Consider the following 22,168-nt stretch of genomic DNA (forward strand, 5'->3'; position numbering starts at 1 on the left):
TGAATAGAGCAGTTGCTATATCAGTTCTTTTGACTGAAAATTACCCCCTCATATTTTAAGCATGGAACAGTCTCTTAGAAAAGCACCTGCAATCATGTCAAATAAAAATGCCAAGCTAGATGCATCTCTCTCTTGGGAGTAGTCCTTGACTTGTCTACTAAGAATAAATCACTATTAGTTTATCTTCATTTTTTAGATACCTGTTCATTCTTTTTACTGGATGAGTGGCTGTCTCATTTGTAATGGGAAACTACTATGTGAAAACAATTCTTAATTGCTGCCCTAAACTAAGTTTAACTCTACTAGAACATTGGTTCCATTACAAATGGCTCAATTTTTAAATATTTACATATCAGAATTTAAACCGATTTAACCAACCCGTAGATGATTCACCCTCTGCAAAATAAGTGAACATTTTTAGTCTGTATTTTGTATTTACCAGCAATTGAATGTCATTTTAAGAAAGCAAAATCGTAGTTTGTCTTTTAGTATAAGAACTATATTAGTTTCCATGATGAAAAAGAAACTATAAGAATTCACTACCCACAAGACAAAACAGCTATTTTAAATTGTTTTAAACATTACTATAACAGATGCAGGCCTTTATAACTTTTAGCATCCTTACAATTCTCTATTGCTTTATTAGAATCCTCTAAATATTTCATTCTAAACCTTAGTGCTAACATTGGAGATTTTTTCCTGTCGTGCAGATCTCCAATCTAGAGATGTTATTCGTTTGAAAGTGTAAATTGCACCAGTGCAAACGCCGTTTTACACGTGAGTAGCTACATCAGTGCAGAAATACCTAGTGCAGGCAGACCCTGAGAAGAAAAGCCCTACTACAGAAGTATCTCTCTAGAAGAGGCTGATTCCTCAGGGCTTGTCTACAGTTAAAAGGTTGCAGTGGTGCAGCTGCACCGCTGTAGCGCTTCAGTGAAGATGCTACCTATGTCAACAGGAGGGCTCCCAAGCCCTCCCATCGACATAGTGCTGTCCACACAAGGAGTTAGGTTGGTATAACTGCATCGCTCAGAGGTGTGGATTTTCCACACCCCTAAGCGATGAAGTTATAACCAATATATGTTTCTAGTGTAGACCAAGCCTCAGTCAAGTCTCAATGTCCCATTAAGTCCAACTAATGCCGAGCTATAACACATTAGGGACTATTCTCTGACACTTAATATGCATTTGTAACTTAACAGGAAGAGAGAGAAATCTCTCAGATTGCAGGCAGTGGTATGATAAGCAGCTAATTTCATATGCAGCATAGTTCACACTGTAAGTATCCATCGTTGCTACAAATCTGAGATGTAATGAACTATTTGCTGTCTGGAATGCAAAGAGGAAGAAGGCAAGCTAATTCTCAGCACTCCCAAGGGTCTGATTCAGAAGTTCCCTCTGACACATGACCTGAAATGTAGCTCTTTATACACTAAGCTATGTGGTTGTTATCTGATTCCTAGCCAATGCCTTTCCTAAATGGGAGATCTTTTCTAACCACTTCAGGCTATCTTAAAAATTATACTACATCAGAATCCACTTTTAAAAATGTTTAAAGACAGACAGACTGACCAAGAATGGCTACAGAAGAGCAGCAGCAATTATTTTGTGTCAAGAGAATTTTATATACATGTTTTTTGTTTTTGTTTTTTTAAACAGTACTGTTAAAAAGCAGCACCCAAAATTACAAGAACCAAAAGAATTGTCTTGCTTATTGCAGTTGACATTAGTTCGATTTACAGTTACAGGCAAAACTGTCTCTAAATGGCCCCGTTATGCTTCAGGAATGCAGCACAAAGAGTATTCAAGATGGAGCAGTGGGTTTAAGAACAAGAGTAGCAGTCTTGAGTCAATCTCCTTGCTTTGGGGAGTGAAGATAAAAGATGTTATATGAAGATAAAATTTTGTCTACAAACATGAAATTGTTACTCTTGCATGTTCAAGATCCCCAAAGTAGAAATCAGAAATTTTCACTTAATAAAAAAAAGCTAAGCCTAAAATATCTACCCCCTTTAGTTTCACACAGCAAGTCATTGCTATTTATAGTCATGTTAAAAAAACAACTATTATTTGTACTATAAAATCATACAAAAAATGTTCAGGACATTAAAAAAATCCTCCAACATTAACTCTTATCTGTACACCCATGAAAGCGTGTAAAACAGTAATCTGCAAATTATCAGGGGCAGGTCTAATAAAGCCTCATGCTACATTATCCTTACGCCTTCCAGTGCTGTATGGTTAGGTAACATTACATTAGTCAAATAATCTCTGTGCTACTGTCTGTACATAATGGTCCACCTTTTGGTTAACCTTAAATAGAGAGGGATGGTTTTATTTAAACACATTTTAAATAATGCACAAATAATTTAACTGCCAACAGTACTAGACACTGTTAAAGCGTAATGATTTTTCCCCACAGAAGAACTCTACAATATAATCCCATTTTTATAGTACATTTTTTTACAAGGCATTTGAATTTTGCATTTACATAAACATCACTCTTTACAGTTTAATGTCATTGTTGGAAAGTTACAGTTTCAGCAGGAATTAGTTGTGTCTTTGTTTTAAAAGTTCATCTATTTGAGTCTTGTACATATTTTTCACATCTTCTAGATCCAGTCGAAGTTCTTCGGCCTCTTCTGCTTTCTCTCCATACATCTGAAGAATAGTATTGTATCTTTGATCCAAATCCTAGAATAACATGGGCTTTTGGTTATTTGGCTGTTTCCCCAATTTAAAAGCAGTGCCATATATTTGTTTTCATTATTTGTCTAACACATTGCCTATCATGCTTTAAGTATTAAAAAAGCTGAAAAGTTAAACTAATGCTAACCCATATAAACACATATTGCATTGTGTCCTGAATATCACCAAATGTGTGCTCTTGGGAACTGTGAAAGGAAGCAAATTCCAAAGGCAGGATTTTTAACTACAAAGAGCAAAAAGAGGTGAGGGAGTAAAATTTTCATAAATGACTCTGGCTTTAATGCCCAAGTCTCTATAGAAAATAGGCACTTTTTGCAAGTTCTCTCTGGTATATCAGATAACAGGCCCCAGACCACTAAGGGTTTTATAGAAGACCACTAAGCTCTTGAAATGTAACTGAAGGCTTAAACACAGAGGTTGGCTGCTCACAGCATTCCATTCAGCAGGTGGGCAGCTGTAGTTTCTATATGAATTTCAAAGTAAAATAATCTGGAAAGGTCCGCAAATCATCATCTAATGAAAAGGCATCTACTACATGATTCAGGTCACTTTAAATTACAATATTCAATTTTAAATCTCTCTCACATCACAGATTTTACAAGCGCTTGTACACATGAAAGCCAAAAACAGTTTCAGAAGTGCTTTTCCTTCATTTTTGCGTAGTACAAAGCAGTCTGAACATTGTGCAGTTGTTAATGTTCATAACTTACAATGAGTCAAGGAGAGAACATTCAGCAAACCATCACTAGATTTTGTTGTAGGAAGAAGCTTAGTGTCAAAAACTTTCTGGTTTGAAAATTTAACATGCTGCATGTATAAAAAAGAATGAATCATTTTCCAGAATGAGATAATTGCAATTCAAAAGATTTGCATGTGTGTGTTCTCTTTAAACAGAACAACAACAAAAAAGGACCCAAGAAGTTAAGTAATAAGAGTGGATTAAAAATGTGCAATATTTATTTTATTAGTTCCATGAGTATCATGATCAGACAGGATCAAACCTTTACTGTGATAGGTTATGTTTTGCTAAACTCATATGGAATACTCTAATTCTTATGCTGGCTCTCAAGACTTCCAATTCACTCAAAAATTATGAGCTCCAAGCCAGATGTTCGGAATGCTCTGAGCACAAAAATATGCATGCCTAATTTCAGTATACAATTATGACAACTGTGTGTGCAAGTGACTATATGGCTATGAAGTGGTCGTTTACACATGCAATTATACTGATGATGTGACATATTTTAGTATTCCTGACAGTGGGCATAATTATGAAATTATGGCTCTCTCTGCATATCACAATTCCTAACTCTTAACATGGATTCTTTTATAGGTATGCACACTCACTGAACTGTATGTTTACTAGCATAACAATTTGAAAATCAATTTGGAAAGTAACTGATAATTGCCATGCAATATAGCAAAATCTGCTGACAAAATCCATCCGTCTCTAAACTGCATCGTATGAAGTTACAAACCAATTTATCAGTTTTACTGTAAAAAGAGCACTTAATTTTCAAGTCTAAAATTGTATTACTTTGAGTTATTTTTCCACTGCCTAACTTTTAATAATTCAATATACTTTGTGATTCTTACCACATTTTCAACTTTAATGAAAAGAGATTTTGTATTAAGTATCACAATGGGCATCTACAGAGTTACATATTTATTTATGAATGATTAACTTAGTAAAAAGAGTTTTCATAAATCACATGTCAATCTCTCACCTGATTTATATAAATGAAAGCCACCTACCCTTAGCTGTGCACGTAGTTTCGGTATCTCCTTTACCTTTTCTTCAAATTCATCATTTTGATTTGTTAATTTAACCAGCTCTTCTGCCATTATTGATCGAGTTCTTTCAAGGTTTCCAATTTCCAGCTAAGATAACAGGCATTTAACAGTTAGAGCTTTGTGCTGGGAGTGACATACTAAGTTACTAACTTTGTTTTTCATTAAAAAAAAAATTAGAATGATTGATCTTGGAAGTCAATTTATTATACAGACCTGTGATACTCAAACCTCAGTGGTTCAAGAGCCAAAATAGCTATCAACATTACCCAAAAGAGAGAGAGTGCTGCAAAGAGCCACAGGAGACACATTAAAGATACACTTGCAGCTCGCAAGCCTCAGTCTGAGTATCACTGATATAGACAGTACCAAGCGGATGTCAGATTTATAAAGTAAGAAAATAATATAGTATAGGTAAGACAGTATTTGCTGTGGGGTAAGGTGTCAATTTAAAGAGCTCTTTCATACATAAAAATTGAAGCTCAAGGTTAATTTGCTAAACTGAGTACATACACCTTAAACATGAAAAAACACATTATTCAAGTTTAAGACAGGTTTACAATGACACACGTTTAAGTGGTTTCTTTATTTTCCAACCTGCATGCCACATAAATTCACATTAGTATTCCTTACGCTTCCACTATGTTAAGTCTTGGGGATTTTCACTCCCAGATCAGTAGAAACTAGAAGCAATCAAATCAGGTAACACAGAGATGGACAGGGGAAGGAACGTTGATATACTGCTTTTAAAGCATCTTCAATTAAGTGCCCTATGAAACAGCATTCAACACGAACTCCTCACCTTTTTCTTCACCTTTCCCTGGAACCCTGATCAATGTTGAGATAGCCAGGTAGAGTCTACTTGATCCACCTCATCCAAAAACTAGGTAATGCATGCTTACGTCTCTTGTGATGGCCCATTATGACTTTAACAGAACTGCCTGGGGGATGGGTGGGGAGGAGTGTCCCTACATCAGTGCAAGACAAAACCATTGTTTGCACATCCAGACCCTACACAGCTATCAGTAAAATAAACTTTGTAAAACAAACCAGTAAAGTAAAATCATGTTCATCTTTCTACTTATGACACACACAATAAACTTAAAGTGATTCTCACAGTACCTGTAGGTGAGAAATCTCTCCTTCCTTCAGTTTTAACTGCGACTGCAGGTTTTCAATTATACTTGAACCTGCTCCCATCCTTACAGCATCATAAAGATTGCTCCCACTTGTAGACATTGACCCAAATGAATGATCATGAGGGTCATCCTACAAATAAAAAGTGAACCAACCACAAGATCGGACATTGAGATTATTTCACGTTTGAAGACTTTAGCACTAGAAGCAAGAGCCTACTGATTCAATACAAACAGCAAATGAAGACCGTCATCATTAGAGTCAAAAGTTTCAATGCTTCAAATATATTCCTTCCAAACAAAAGCTCATTTTGAATAGCTAAACAAAGCTGCTTGCTGTCATGTCAAGTTTGCTTGCTGTCATGTCACCCTTACCACTGCCATTTGGCTAGCATAGATCTCTATATTCTCATAGATAAAGTCATCAGAAGCAACTGCCTTTGGACAGATTGCATCAAGACAGTGGCAGTGTGTCACGAGTGAGTGGTGCACTAAACTAGAATCACTGGATTAACAGTCGAGTCAACTTTAGATATAGTGTCAACTTATTTTATAAAGCACTTTGGAACGAATTACATGAATAGCACTTCAAGTTTATATTCTCCACATTATTCTACTATATTTTTTTAAATGTGCTCTCAGGCATCCTCGTTCAAATGCTATGCAAACCTAGACATTTTGTAGGTATGTTTAAGAAAGCAAAATAGCTGAAATCACTATTTTTTCAAAGCAGTTATTAGCTAGATAAAATTAACATGCCAATAAAACTATTTGAAGACTCCAACATAATTCATTGTAAACACACAAAAGGTAGCAAAATGGTTTATCAAAAAACATCAATTGATAAATGATACATTACCTGAGAGAGGAAGGATGCCTGAAGCCCTGCCATATCAACTCCACTTATAGAGCTTGAGCGTGACAATGTTGGAGTACTCGAAACAGTTTCCACTGTTGATAAGGTAAATGACTTGCGCTCCTTTGAAAAATACAACAGCTAGTTAAGAGAAAGTGAATACAAGGAACAAAGATTGTTGAGGAAGAAGACAACAAACAGACCTTTTTGCATATAATGGGGTCTCTTTTTTCACTCCCAAATGTAGAGCACAAATTCATTTTTTCTGTATATTAACTGAAGTTTAAACAGTGAAGTGGATTTAACAGTGTCACTAGTACATCTAGCCCAAGTTCAATTCCTTAGGTCAGTGGTGGGCAACCTGCAGCCCATCAGGGTAATCCACTGGCGGTCCACGAGACACTTGTTTATATTGACCAGCCCGCAGCTCACACTGGCTGGGAACGGTGAACTGCGGCCACTGGGAGCTGCGGGCGGCCATGCTTGCGGATGGTCCATGTAAACAAACCGTCTTGCGGCCCACCAGTAGATTACCCTGACAGGCTGCAGGTTTCCCACTACTGCCTTAGGCTTTCCTGGCTATGCAGAAACAGACGTTACTACCTACTGCAAAGGGAAGTGGTCTTTCAGTAGCCACACCGCAGAATGCTGGCCTAAGACCACAAAAGTACATGAGCCCTAGAGACAATTAAGTGTTTCGCTGAGCTCATGTGCCTCACAGAAATTACACCCTAAATAAAAAGTAGGTTCTTCCCTGGATGAAGGACAGTGAAGAGATTTTTTAAAAAGCGTTACAATGCTCAAACTCAGGATCTCTGAGGCTAAACTCTGTTACTGACGAGTTTTTCTAAATAGGCTGACATCCTCTGCAGTCAGCAACTGAATACATGTTGACTTAAGGATGAAGTAAATAACTTTGAACAGGACTTCGATTTCAGAACTGCAGCAACTAGGAGATTAACAGCGAGGACAGAGTGGTGTTAGAATATCAACTGCTGACTGGTAGTGACGGAAAGCTGTTGCCAACTGATGGGCATTTGGTAACCTATGCTAAACAAAGTGAGTCAGGGCCTATAGACCAGCATTCATATCACACAGACGCATCACAACTAGAATTAACCGGCACCTTGCTGGTAGTATCAGCAGAGGCAAGAGTTTTTCAGTGGCCCCAGACATTGAATGTCATGCCCCTCAAGGTAAGGACAAAGGCACACTGGTGCAACAGTGTGGATCAACCTATGCTGATACTATCCCTGTTTCATTTGTTCTGTGACTAAATAGAGGAATTATTCAGGACTGTCAATACAGTGCCTTTCACACAAGCATTGAATTCACAGGAAAAAAAAAAAGATGCAGAGAAGTCCCAGACACTTAGTTTCATGCCATTACCATGCTAGATCCTCTAAATCCTTGTTTGTTGTTTATATGACATTTTAGCATTCGAGACTTGCTCGGTCATCATGTGACCCAATAAGATTTTTGAAACACATGAATTAACATTAAAGCAAATTTAAATACCTTTTCCTTTGCTGTTTCTTGTACAAAAATTACTCTCTTTTTTTCTTGTTCAACTTTCATTTTCTCCATTTCCAGTTGAGTAGCTAACAGCGTCTAGAAGGAGGAAATGTGGATTTTTAATCCCTTGCAAACTCAGAATTTTATGATGAAGCAATGCAATATTGAATTAACCAATACCTTTTCTTTCTTTGCTTCATCAAGAGTTTTCATACACTCCTCTTTCAGGTTTTCTAATTCAACCTCATATCTATATTGAAAAAAGGGAAAAGTAATGTAATTTTATGAAAGACAATCTTCTCTTCATGTTTTTATTTTAGGTTCCCACAAAGAAAAATAATTTACTGAAACTGACAAAAGCATTATGCACAATATTTGTTTCCTATACAAATATATATCTATATTTAAGCTTAATATTTAACTGCATCAGGAACAGAATTGATTTGTATTACCAAATGGAGAACTAAAACTATTTCTCTACGATGTTAGAAAAATACCCTCACACTGATTTGTAAGTAGCATGTGGCTACTAGAATGTTTGCTAATCTTAAGAACCTCTGTTTAACCACTTGTTATATTTCCATGCAATATCCTCTTACGCTTTGTTTGTTGTGTGCATGCTGCTTTAATATTCTGGATACTTGGTCTACTATTGCATGAACCAATAATACTTACATTAACCTTAAAGCAACTTTCAATAACTTATCTTTAACTATTTCTCATACAAAAAAATAGCGTAAGCATACTACAGAAGTGGACATATGACTCCTCAAATTAACACAATTAAACTCAGAAACCAGGAGGCAAAACTATCCCAGGTGTCAGAATTTCTTAGGACCGGTAGATTGCCTGGGAAGAAACTGTAGTTGACTAGATAGGATGAAGTCTACTGAAAGATCACCAAAGTATTTTGATCCTCCCAATGTACCACCAGGATGCTGAAAAGGGAATTTCCTGATATGAACTGGAATCCCAATGCAGGAAAGCACACCTCCCCCCAGGAACAGCCCAGGGGGTTAAAAGGGAAACAAACACAGTTTGTTGGAGACATAGTCAAGAGGAAGAATTTCACAAGGGTAATTCATAGTTACTTAATATTTTTGCTACTGACTTCAGGTTTGCTTCTACAATAGTGTCTGTGCCGAGGCAGAGGTGGGAGGCCTGTATTGGATGTTGGTGGAAATGCATCAAAGCAGAAGTTCAGAAGGTGGTGGCGTGGAGCCACCAAAAAGCATTAGTCTTCAAGGGACATGTTTTCTTGTTTTTCTACTATTAAAAGCAGGAATATGTTTAAGAATATAGTCGTTGCCACAGTTCAACTTCTTAGCATGCGATAACTGATTGATTTAATTTCTTTTTGGAGAAGATGTTGGATGCTTTCTAATGTCCCAATCCTGCAAGCTGCTCTGTGCAGATGGACCCTTGTGCCTGCATGGAGGCTCACGGACTGCAACTACACAAAGCAGCTTGCAAGAGTAGGGCCAAAGAGATCATCATCATGGGTGGCACATGAACCAGAGGCTGGGGAAAGCTAGCCCTCAGCCCCACCCTTTCGACCCGAGGCCCCGCCCCTTCCCCCACTGCAGCCACCGGCTCCAGCCCCAGAGCACCGGGAGGGTGGGCGGCATGCGTAGACATAACCCCAGCCCCAGCCATGGCCAGTACTGGCTAGGGGACTGGAGGGGCGCATGCAGAATGGGAGGAAGCAGGGGGGGCAGGGCTAGGGGCAGAGCCACATCTGGCTGTTTGGGATGGCATAGCCTCCCCAAGCCTACGGTTCCTGCCACCAATGATCATTATTTAATATTCTTGTCAAAAGCAAATAAAGTAGGTGAGAGTGACTGGTCCTGGGTGAGGTGAGAGATTTAAGGCTCAATGCATAAGAAGTGCCTCTAGGAACCCTAAGGGTACATGGATAGCCCAGAAGAGCTGAAGTGACCTGAAAGTAGCAGGTATCAAATAAAGAAAAGGATCTCTGTATGTGTCTTCCTTCATAAAACTTGGCCGGCAACACAGTCAGTATTTTATATGGTAGTTATCAAATACATACAAAAGGGCAAGTCTTCCTATTCAAACACAAAAACTTGATAGTATATTCCTTTCATTTCCATATGAATCTAAAGAAACGTGTATGAGCCAAGAACTTAACCCAATTCACCTATTGTTTTCATTTTCCAGTTTCTTGAGTCTGGCTCTCTCTGCTTCTAGCTGAGCCTGAAGGCGACTGTTTTCCTGCCTCAAGAGGCTATTCTGTGATTCAGTGGAAGACACTTGAATTTTATTGGAAAGAAGTTCTTCTGTAGCAGCACGTTCTCTCTCAGCTGCTGCTGCCAGGAGGGCTTGAGATTCACCTAATTCCCAAGAAAGAGTAAATACACAATCCATTATAAAAAAACAAAACAACTGTTAGCTGACTTTTACGCCAAAATAGTCAGTCATCCAAAACTTGAGCCAACTATTTAGGTGTCTAATTGAAATGTTTGGCATATTTGCCAAATGTTTAGATGCAATTCAGATATTTTTCAAACATTATAAAGGTTTATTCTTGTACTATTTCCAGGCTTCACGAGAAATGTAGTCTTTTCAACAGCATTCAAAATATTGTAAGCAATTACATCTTGGCATTAGCCATGAGAAGCACGTAATAGCAGGGTAAAGGCCTCATTGTGGACGAGTAGATACAGCACTGTTTGAGAACTGATTGGTGGCAGTATGCCTGCCACCAAACAAGAATATACAATTGGCGGTAGAGAGGATTGCCAGGCAAGGAGGATTTGAGATTCTAGTTTTGAAGAGTACATAATTAAAGGAAACATTTACATACCCTACCTGTGGCTTTGGACATTTTATTCCATTGTCATTTTGTTCATCCAAGGGGCAACAGTTTTTCATTACAACCCTCAACGCAGCTGAAATATATTTGTTTCACAGCCTTGGACAGTCACACAGTAAATTATACTAGCTGAGCCCAGGTCATGGAATCCAAAAACCACATCTGACAATTCAAGATGTTGGTCCATTTTCACTCCTGCCCCTCTCCTTTAAAATTCTATATATACACATACAGTGCTCTTCACTTATATAAATCACTACTACCATACCATCTCAAGTCTTTTACAAATTCAGTAAATCACACCTCACAGCACCCTTGCAACACACCTATGTATCATCCTATATTACTGATACACATTTGAACCCAGATCTCCCATACTTTAGACATAAGTCTATGCTCTTCTCACTACATTACTGCCATCTAGTGTCTCCCCGACAGTCACACAATACATTAAAATCTACATACAAGCTAGACTTACCAAGTCTGTCAGAAAGGTTCTTTTCTAACTTTTCCCATGAAGAGGTTTGTGCTCCCAGTGTTGCTTGCAGATTTTCGATCTGCCGAAGAAGTGGCCTGGTGGCAGATGTAACACTGTGACTCAGTTCTTGGTTCCGATTCTCTGCTTCTTGGAGTCTCTGAATTATGAATTAGTTCAATGCCATTAAACCTTAACACGGCATGACAGTTTAAGTTTTACCACAAAATTCAGCTAAAAATGTAACTACAATCCTTACATGTTCTACAATAACTACTATTAAAACTGCACTTTTTTTTTTAATAAAGTAAAGTTAGAGGAGAATAATACATCATCAAGAGCTGGAGTGACTTTTTAGACAAGTCATTAGGAAACAGGTCTGGTGTTTAAAGTCAGACAGTAGAAGAAGATTTAATTGCCAAAGGACCCTTTTTCTGATGGTAGTGTTGTGTTAGTATATAACTGGAGTTTCCAGTATTAAGCAGAAGACAAGCCTCATCTAGCAGGCCTTAATACTTAGCTGACAGCATATTATGGTTTCAATTTTAAAAATTGAATTCAATTTTAAAAATGCCATTACTTGAGAAGAAAGAAGAGCACTCCATTCTGGGGGATTTCTCTCCCCTAATTAGTCCCTACCAAAAGTTCAAGTTTTGACTCTTTACTAACCACTTCACACCTCAACAGGATCTGCTATCAAGTTATTTCCCTCCTGGTGCTAACACATTCATTAGGCAATACTCTCTCCACAGGCCCCAGGAAGAGGCCACATTTAGACTAATCTCTGGACTATTCCTAAAAGAAAAGGATGAAAAAGTAATCCACTCTTCCAGGGAAGACAGGAAGGGATTTAAGTGTCCATTTGCTGTAAGTTTTACAGCATAATCACAACCTTAATGGCTAAATTTTGCTTCATACTAAAAAGATCCGTCATGCTTAAAAAGCTGGCATAATGATTTTCAAAGAAATATATTGGTTGAAAATCAAAGAACAACCAAAGGTTTTTCCTAACATTTGTTCCTAATGTTCTTCTGCACAAGACATGGCCTAAAAGGTATCTTGTGACCTATGAACTTTCAAGTTATTTTAGCATTTTGTATTCCCCTTTTAGAAGTCCCTCCCCTAAACAAATAACATAATCCTAGGTATGTAGTGTAGTTGTAGCCGTATCGGTCCCGGGGTGTTAAAGACACAAGTTGGGGAGATTAATATATTTTATTGGACCAATTCCTGTTTGTGAGAGACAAGCTTTTGAGCCACACAGAGCCCTTCTTCAGGTCCAGGAAAGGCACTCCCACAGTAACAACAAAATGTAAGCTGGAATGGTTTGTTTAGCATATGTAGTTAGCACATATAGTAAGGGACCATTCAAGGTAGAGTGGCTCGTTAACACCTCTGCAGTCATAGGACAAAAAGAGGGGGGTTAGTGGGTTACAGACTGTTTTAATAAACCATATATCCAGTATCTTGGTTCACATTTAGTGTCTAGCAGAGACATGAATTTAAACTCCTAGGCTCGTTTTTTTAAAGTGTTGTGCAGTTTCCTTCGAGGATGAGGACTGATAGGTCAGATATAGAGCGATCGATTTGTGAAAAGTGTCCATCCCACCGGTGATGGGGTGTTTTTCTCTCATAGCATTTTCCTTTGTGAGTTTGAGTGCGAAGTGATTGTCTGTTTTCACCCACATACCTTATTATTTGGGCATTTAGTGCACTGAATGAGGTATACCACACGTGATAGGCATGTGTAGAATCCATGGACCTTGAAATATGTATTGTGGGGGGTGTTGATAACTGTAGTAATGGAGATATGTCTGAAGCTTTTCCATCTGTTGGTCTGGCAGGGTCTGGTGCCACTTTGAGTGGCTGTATTTTGGTCTGTCAGGCACTTGCTTCTGATGATGAGCTTGGAGAGTTGTTTGAAGGCCAGAAGTGGGGGTTCAGAAAAGACACTGGATTTATGGCTTGTTACAACAATCTGTAACCCACTAATCCTCTCTTTTTGTCCTATGACAACAGAGGTGGTAAGGGGCCGCTCTACCTTGAATGGTCCCTTACACTATGTGCTAACTACGTATGCTAAACAATGTGTTCCACCTTGCATTGAGCTGTGACACTGGGATTTCCTTTCCCAGACCTGAAGAAGTGCACTGTGTGTCTCGAAAGCTTGTCTCTTTCACCAACAAACAGAGCTGGCGCTAAACATAAGCGGATTAAGCAATTGCTCAGGGCCCCGAGCAGCTCAAGGGGCCCTTTTATTCGCTTTTTTAGTATGAGCTGGGGCGGGGGGGTGGGCAGGCAGGGAGGGAGGGAACATTCCTGCTTAGGGTCCCCAATGGGTTATGGGTTAGCACTGTCACTGCCAACTGAAGTTGGTCCAATAAAAGACATTACCTCATCCACCTTGTCTATCTCGGTATAATCCTTGCATTTTTTATTTTGAACCAAACGAACACGGAGCAGCTAGAAATATCAATGAAACAAATGGGGGGGGGGAGAGACACGGATAGCTCAGTGGTTTGAGCATTGGCCTGCTAAACCCAGGGTTGTGAGTTCAATCCCTGAGGGGGTCATTTAGGGATCTGGGGCAAAAATTGGGGATTGGTCCTGCTTTGAGCAGGGGGTTGGACTAGATGACCTCCTGAGGTCCCTTCCAACCCTGATCATTCTATGATTCTAATTGTTACTGCACCTGTTGTAATTCACTGATTTCTTGGCGCAAATAGTCCTCCTTTCTTGCTGCTTGCTGCTCGGCTCGCTGAAGTGCCAGTCTCAAGTCTGCCACCTGTATCAGCAGGAAGTAGAGAATTACTATATTTCATTAATTCTGAATGAAGAATTCAGTTTCCACTTGTCACTGCTACAGCCACGTGTATTTGCATCAGTGAATATTGTACCTGGGGCCCCAGTTTATGAGTTTTACAGGTCAGCTATGCATACCCACACACAACATGTGCATAATAGTTTCACTAGTTTACCCACCCACTACTAGTTACACAGTGCCCAGTTCAAGGAAGTAACACTTAACATCATAACAAGAAAGGCACAAGCATGAACTGTGGCTTACCACCAAAATTATAATCACGAATTTAGACAAGATAAACATATTTAAAATAAAGATTACGACTTTGGACAAGTGGTTTAGTGCATTATGACATTTCTCCTCCTATGTTTTGCTCATTGTTAATTGAATTTATGACTTATCTGGTGTTCATACTATTTTCTATTTACTAGGTTACAAAACAGTCGTGCTAGATTTGTTAAGTATTTTTTTCAAGCTGTTTTTGGCAAAAGCTGTTTTTTGGAGGAATGGAGGAGAATTTTGACATCCAGCTTGTACAAAGCCTGGTTCCCTTCAGCAGAGCACATCATTCATAGCCCAAAGTGCACTCTCAAATTAGAGGAGAAAGCTTTAATCCCCAGGCTTAAAGCTCACCTGAATTGCTAAAGCCTCTTGCTGCTGGCGGGCCTCGTCTTGGGCCTTCTCCAGAGCTAATCCAAGTTCTTCCTTAGCTTTCATTTCACGACTTAATGCTGCTTCTTGTGCTTCACTATCCTTTGTAGCATTAGCTTTGTGAAGATCAGCAAGTTCCCTACAAACCAAGAATTAAAGGCACCGGAATTTTATATCATAAAATTCAAATTAAGTAGAAAAACTACAGTGATCTTCACAGTTTATACCATCTGACTTAACAAGTAATTTTTACTACATATTATAAACATTTCTCAGGCACCACACACAGGAGTTTCTAAGTGTAAACTTCTTGATTTTTACATGCAAGTATCCGCTTACTTGTATGCGCTGTCAAGTGCTGCTTGAACACTTCGGTTCCGTTCTTCAAGCTCCTCCATGTCGACCTGAAGTCTGCTGAGATCCTTCTCTTGTCGCTCTACCACACTGTTCAGTTGTTTAATGTTCTCTCGATGCTGCTTTTCAACCTCCTCCTTGCCATCAAGCACCTATTAGAGTGAAAAAAAATTGATAACAGTCTACCAAAATAACTGAAAAAACTCTTCAAATTTAAGATGGAGCATTTTATTAAGTCTTCCTGAGTTAAATTCCATTAAACCTGAAACGCCAGCTCCAAGACAACAACATTTTGCACTAGAATGGTGACAGCATACCTGTGAGTCAATACAGACACAGGCCTCTAGAGTGACATTTACTTCTAGGCACGGGCATAGACAACTGGTGACAATCAAGTTCAGGGCCAACAGAAAGCCTTGCTGCGCACTAACGTAAGTTTCAGTGAGTGAAATATCAAGAGCCCAAATAAGACTTACTAAGACCACTGAATAGTCTTTAAATTACTTTTGATGACTGAAAGCCTAAAATGTAAGATTCCTGGAATAGAGCTTTAACTGAAGTTGAAGAAAAAAGGGAGAGGAGTATGATGCTGATGTGATGGTGCCCCCCATAAGGCTTTATGGAGATATGCTTATGAATGTATATATGACATAACTAGAATATGTTTTATGCTACATATGCCATGTAACATCTCTCTGTAAAGGTTATGATCTAATGAATCTATTAATCCTATTTGTATGCATGTGTCATTTTTGTATTCGAAGTTATGAATATTGGCTGTGTACTGACTTGATTTTTAAGTAACCTTTGTAAAGCATTTGGTCAGCTTCTTAAGGAAGGAATGTGTAAATCAAGAAGCACTTGAAGTACAATAAGAAAAGGAGTACTTGTGGCACCTTAGAGACTAACAAATTTATTTGAGCATAAGCTTTCGTGAGCTACAGCTCCAATCCACATAAGAAGTCTACTTGAGGATGTTCAAGGTAGCATGTGACCCATGGCTGCTACCTGGTAAGAAACTGTGAGTCATGCATGGACACGTGACTTGCCCAGGTGACTCCAGAACTCCATCTTGGAGCTGGACTTTGCATAGGAGAGAGGAAGGGGACTCCACCCACAAGAGAAAGTCAATTTAAGCCCATGGGAGACCCCCTCCATTTGGTCTTCAGCTGGCTAAAGAGATAGCCTCTCCACCCCCAAGGATACCGGAAAGAAACTGGAACAAAAGACAGTAACTACAGGGGGTGTGAGCGATTGCTGGACCCAGACTAGAAGGAGATTAGTCTGTAAAAGGAAGCTTACTGGAACTGGTGAGGTTTCGTCTATATTCAGTTTTATTAGACATAGACTTGCAGGTTTTATTTTATTTTGCTTGGTAATTCACTTTGTTCTGTCTGTTACTACTTGGAACCACTTAAATCCTACTTTCTGTATTTAATAAAATAACTTAACTTATTAATTAACCCAGAGTATGTACTAATACTTGGGGGGGCGGGGGGAGGCAAACAACTGTGCATCTCTCTCTATCAGTGTTATGGGGGCGAACAATTTATAAGTTTACCCTGTATAAGCTTTATACAGGGTAAAACAGATTTATTTAGGGTTTAGACCCCATTGGGAGTTGGGCATCTGAGGGTTAAAGACAGGTACACTTTTGTAAGCTGCTTTCAGTTAAGCCCACAGCTGTTAGGGGATGTGGTTCAGACCTGGATCTGGGTTTGCAGCAGGCTAGCGGGTCTGAAGTCCTAAGCTGCCAGGGCAGGAAAGCAGGAGCAGAAGTTGACTTGGCACATCAGATGGCAGCTCCCAGGGGTTTCTGTGATCCAAGCCATCACAGCTGGGATGCCTAGTGAGATAAGGAAACTACCACCATGGGCGACTCGTGAACCTCTGGCTGGGGTAGGCTAGCCCCAGCCCCGCCCCTTCTGCCTGAGGCCCTGCCTATTCTGTGCGCCCCAGAACCCAGAGCCCCCCACACCGTAGCCACCAGCCCCCGCCCCAGACTGGCTAGTGCTTGCAGTCGCCCCACCAGCCCCAGAGCACCGGGAGGGAGAGCACGCAGTGGCACCGCTGCAGCCTCCTCAGCCCCAGGAAAGCGGGCGGCATGGCCCCAGCCTGGGACCCTAGGGGCGGAGTGTGGGTGGGGCCACGCCTGACCATTTGGGGAGTCTCAGCCTCCCCCACCCACTGCCCATGACTACCACTGTTGACTAGGTGGCAACTGTGACACTGGCAGACCAGGTGTCTGCACATGCCAAGGCTCCCAGGTCTCTGCTGAACACTGATGAATACATAGTTGGAACCCATCTGGCTCATCTGTGCGTTAGTACTATTAATATAAGTATTACAGTTATAAAAATGTGTTTTGTATTTAGACTTTATGAAATTCTTGTAAGTTGCTGCCTGCATTAATCTCACTTATAATACCTATATCCCACATTATAAGGTAATTCTTACGTGTTTGCTCTGTAACAGTAAATTACCAGACAGGACAGAAGCATTAACACGTGTGAAAAACTAGGCTTTGTCTACACTAGCATTTTTGTTGGTAAAACTTTTGATGGTTAGGGGCACAGGTGCTGACTTTGTCCTTTCCGGGGGAGGGAAGGGGGGGAAGAAGAGGGGGAGGTTTGTCCCCTACTCCGCCCCAGGCCGCGCCCCAACTCCACACCTTCCCGTAAGCCCCAACCCCTGCCCCACCTCTTCCCGCCCTTGCCCACCCCCTACCCCAAGGGCACCTCACCCTCTCTCCTCCCCCTCCCCATCAGCTCCTCCTGCTAAACGGTTGATCTGTGGCAGGCGAGAGGTGCTGGGGCTGCCAGTGGGTGCTGAGCAACCACCATTTTCCCCCCCCATCGGTGCTCCATGATTGTGGGGGACGGGGGAACACCCCTCAACTAACAAAAGCTCCAGCGTAGACAGCAGCATGTCGGCAGGAGAGCTTCTCCCACTGACATAGCTACTGCTGCTCGTTTGGGGTGGTTCAATTATGCCAGCGGGAGAGCTCTCTTGCCAGCATACACAGGAGATCTTACAGCGGCACAGTTGCAGCGGTAAGGCTATGCCCCTCCAACAAAAGATGGCCAATCAAACACAAGATGTACCACTGCAGAACATCAGAAGACAAAAGGTTTTGTGGATTGTTTCTCCCACCCCACGAAGAGGAGACATGCATCTGAATTCTTCCCAACAGTTGAATTTGCAACTTGAAGCAGAAGGGGGAAAGGAATAAAAAGCCCTAAAAACGAGAATTATCTTTTATGCTGCTTGGACTCTGAGGGGCAAGCATTACTAAGCATAAGCAAAAGATCCTCAGTGCTTGGCTTAGCCATAAATGACATACAGAGCTTGTTTATTATAGAAGCTTCTATTACCATTTGAAATTTAAGACAAACATATACACACACAAATGGTTAATCTGCTTTAACTTTGTAAATAACTGTTATTTCCTTTTCCTAGATAATAAATCTTTAGATAGTTTATCAGAGGATTGATGTGAGATCTAAGGTGCAACTGACGTGGGGTAAGTGACTGGTCCTTTGGGACTCAGAGTAACCTGAACATTCTTGTAATTTTTGGTATAAGGGACCATCTATCACTAAGGCAAGCTTGACTAAGTGACAAGATAGATCAGAGTATCCAAGAGGAATGTCTGTGACTCCATGATTAGGCTGTTACACTGCCTGAGGAGTTTACACTTGGTTGGTGAAATCTAAGAGCTGCATACCTCAGCCACTTTGGGGTTTGTGCCCTGCTTCCTGACAGTCAGCCCTGAGGTTGGTACTCATGCTACTGAGCCACCGCAGGAACGCTTGACAGCAACATCGACGAAGAACTACAATAATATCATCAAACTTCTCTGATTGCTCTAATATACCTCCACTCCAAAGTATGAGAATCAATAATGTCTTTAATGCAGATGACATACTAAAAAGAGCCCTTCATAGGAGTGCCATAAACCTAGGTCTGGAAAGCTAAACTGGGAATTTCACATCTGATCACCAAGGTTAAACTAGCTACCTGTTATGGCAGCCAAGAGGATATTAAGCTTCTGAAAACATGACGTGACATTTGTGTCCTGATCTTTCACAGCAAATCACAATAAAATAAACTAAGTCTGATCCTTGTAAGCGGGCATTAGAGATGGACGTTGTTCATTCAGGACAACATCTGCAACTACTGAAGTATTTCAACATCTCAACTAATGCAATAGTGAAACACCAATAAAAAATACAGTTATTTCAAGTGAAAGTTTTCTAGAAAGACCCCCATAATGAACTGTATAAAAAAACCTAACTACAGCTACATAAATTTATCCCCCAAAGGAAGACTGAGAAAGAGTGCAAACAAAGAAGAACTACAGAATTAGAAACAAATGATGAAGAACAGTTAATGTACTGAGTGAAAGCATCCAGAAACCATATGCCCCAAACTACTGAGAATCAGAAGAGGGACCACGATCTCCAAACCACAATGAAGTACAAGGGAACAAAAGCTATTATGAAACCTCTCAAAAAGACTACCTTCTATAGTCAGAGTTAAAGGCACCAATATCAGAATAAAGTGATTTACAGAATGTGACTGCAAATATATCTAACCTGTTTTAAATGCTGCAACTCCTCTTCTAACTCCTTAATCTTTTTGCTCTGTTTTGTATTAGTATTTTCATTTTCCTTCTCCTTCATTCTTAACTTCTTAATGATGTTGGAATTGTGTAGTTGCTGTTTTGAAAGCTTTTCTCCTTTAAAAAGAAAAATGTGTATAAAGTTAAGTATTAGCATGCCCTTCCATCCTCCAATGTAGTGCAAGATTTGTTTTCTCTAAGGAGTAACAGTATCACCAAGAAATATGATTTTACATTGACTTCTCTATAGTGCTTAATTTCAAATATTAGGGCACCATATAGCACCTATTGCCATAGTACCTGCATGTTACACTGTGCTATATTAAGGATAATTAATGCCACTGCCGTATGGACTACATTATTTACTATAAAAAGACATTGGAATCTACATAAATCATCTATTATTCCAGTATTAAACTAACAGTGAATCAGTGCTAAAGCTGCTTATTTTCTTCTCTCCCAATCACTTCAACCTATAGTATTTTTACACTGCTACTGACATGGCAGGCTTATAATGTTTTCTATTGTCAGTGGATTCTGGCCATCTTAAATGTATAGTCATCATTCCTCCAATCCCATTGGAACAGGCGTAGTGATGTCACAATGCCTGAAAACTTCCCTCTTAAGGGTATTTCTACAGTACAAAATTATGCTGACTGCCACCACAGTTATTAAATTGCTTTTTCATGTCCATACTACACTCCCTCTGTCAGCGGTGCGCATCCTCACCAGGAGTACTTGCACGTACTGTCAGGGTGCGACAGCTTCTGAAAGGCAGCAACAGTCAACGTAAGCAATGCGGTATCTACACTGAAAATGTGTTGACCTAACTACATCTACATTGACTCTACCCCTCTTGTGGAAGTGGAGTTAAGTTGGTGTAGTGGGCGAGTCACACCAGCAGAAGCAACATTTTAGTGTAGACACTTAGAGAGTTAGATCGACGTTAAATTGCCTTACATCAACCTAACTCTGTAATGTAGACCAGGCCTTAGTCCCCTTACTCTATAAAATACACATTTTTTAGTTTAGTGGGTTGGGGTTTTTTTACATGAAGTCAGCATACAATTATTTATGTGAATGAATACATAACCCCTAATAGTATTTCACAATCATTAATATATCCTCTACGTGGTAAGTAGGAACTCCCGTTAAACAGATAGGTTAGTAACTGAGGCATGTAAGCAAGTCACTTGATGCCCTAAGTCAACACAGCCAGGATTTGAACTCAAAAGAGTCCCAAGTCACAGTCCTATACTCTATCCGCTAGGCCACACTTCGATATGAATTATAACTGTTTCGCTATGTTGTGGATAGATAAAATAAATTAACTGATATACAAACTACACATCACTCCCAAACGGAAGGAGTCAGTGCATACTACAGAAATGTGTCAGGGTTGGTATGAACAAACTATCAAGAACTGTCAACATATGAATGGAGGACACTTGGAGATACAGTTGAAGACTAACACCTGTCTACATTAGGGACTTCTGCCGCCAGAATAGCTATGATCAGGAATGTGAAGAGGTGTGATCCCTGACCAACACAGCTGTGACAGCAGAAGTAGACTTAGCTATGCCAGTATCGCTTTTTTCGTTCATGGGGGGTAGTTTTACTATACCACTACAAAGCCCAGCTTTGCTGGTATAGCTGCATCCACACTAGGAGCACTTGGCCGGTATAATAAACTAGTAGTCCTACACCAGTAAAGCATTCCTAGCATAGACACAGCCCAACTCCCACCATGGGAGTTGGGCACCTAACCTGCTTAGGTAATTTTGAGAATCCCACTAAGCACCTATATGCATCTTCAGGCACCTAAATACCTCTGAGAATCTGGCCCATGTTGACAAATTGTTTCCTATCACTTCACTATCTACAGTTAATACTTGTTTGTTCAATAAATCAGTTTTAAATTCAAAACATGTTTTGATAAACTTGTTTTTCCTTCTTATGCACCCAGCACATTAAGGTAATTTTATTTAATCAATAAAAATGGTTTTAAAATGTTATTTATATTCACATAATTGAATTCCAATTTCAATCCAAATGCAGCTTGACAAAAATCCCAAGTAAAAAAATCACCTAGTAAACAAGAAATGCATCATTCACCATTTTCTAACGATAAAAAAAGCAAAAGGAAAGAATCTGAATAAACATATGTTAAGCTATATAACTGCTTAAATGAATATGTATAGATATAGTGGATCTTCCTGGCTTCACCAGATTTAGTGTAAATGCTGCATCTGGTTGCAATTCAACAAGTTTTAATAGTTACACCAACTAACAAAAATTAAACTTTAAGAAACGAACTAAAAAGTACAAATGCAAAACAATATTTAAATCAATTATTTAAATCAAAGTTTCCTGCTTACTGATTTAAATCATTATTAAAATTTGTGATTTAAACCACTAATC

General features: G+C 39.6%; 1 protein-coding gene across 1 annotated transcript in view; it reads right to left on the reverse strand.

Annotated features, from left to right (window-relative positions):
• Positions 1 to 1,601: 1,601 nt before the first annotated feature.
• TMF1 (TATA element modulatory factor 1) overlaps positions 1,602 to 22,168 on the reverse strand; it is a gene marked incomplete at its 5' end in the record, with an annotated part of 33,180 nt that continues 12,613 nt past the window's right edge. The window contains 12 exons of the mRNA XM_084633468.1: positions 1,602 to 2,694; positions 4,465 to 4,590; positions 5,623 to 5,769; positions 6,496 to 6,615; positions 8,011 to 8,103; positions 8,188 to 8,257; positions 10,166 to 10,358; positions 11,319 to 11,475; positions 14,008 to 14,100; positions 14,752 to 14,908; positions 15,109 to 15,275; positions 19,722 to 19,864. Coding sequence (XP_084489594.1) covers positions 2,551 to 2,694; positions 4,465 to 4,590; positions 5,623 to 5,769; positions 6,496 to 6,615; positions 8,011 to 8,103; positions 8,188 to 8,257; positions 10,166 to 10,358; positions 11,319 to 11,475; positions 14,008 to 14,100; positions 14,752 to 14,908; positions 15,109 to 15,275; positions 19,722 to 19,864 — 1,610 coding nt within the window. The 3' untranslated portion in view covers positions 1,602 to 2,550. The remainder of the gene's footprint in view (positions 2,695 to 4,464; positions 4,591 to 5,622; positions 5,770 to 6,495; positions 6,616 to 8,010; positions 8,104 to 8,187; positions 8,258 to 10,165; positions 10,359 to 11,318; positions 11,476 to 14,007; positions 14,101 to 14,751; positions 14,909 to 15,108; positions 15,276 to 19,721; positions 19,865 to 22,168) is intronic.

This window comes from Lepidochelys olivacea (genome assembly GCF_965140295.1).
Source record: "Lepidochelys olivacea isolate rLepOli2 genome assembly, chromosome: 7".
Classification (NCBI taxonomy): domain Eukaryota; kingdom Metazoa; phylum Chordata; order Testudines; family Cheloniidae; genus Lepidochelys; species Lepidochelys olivacea.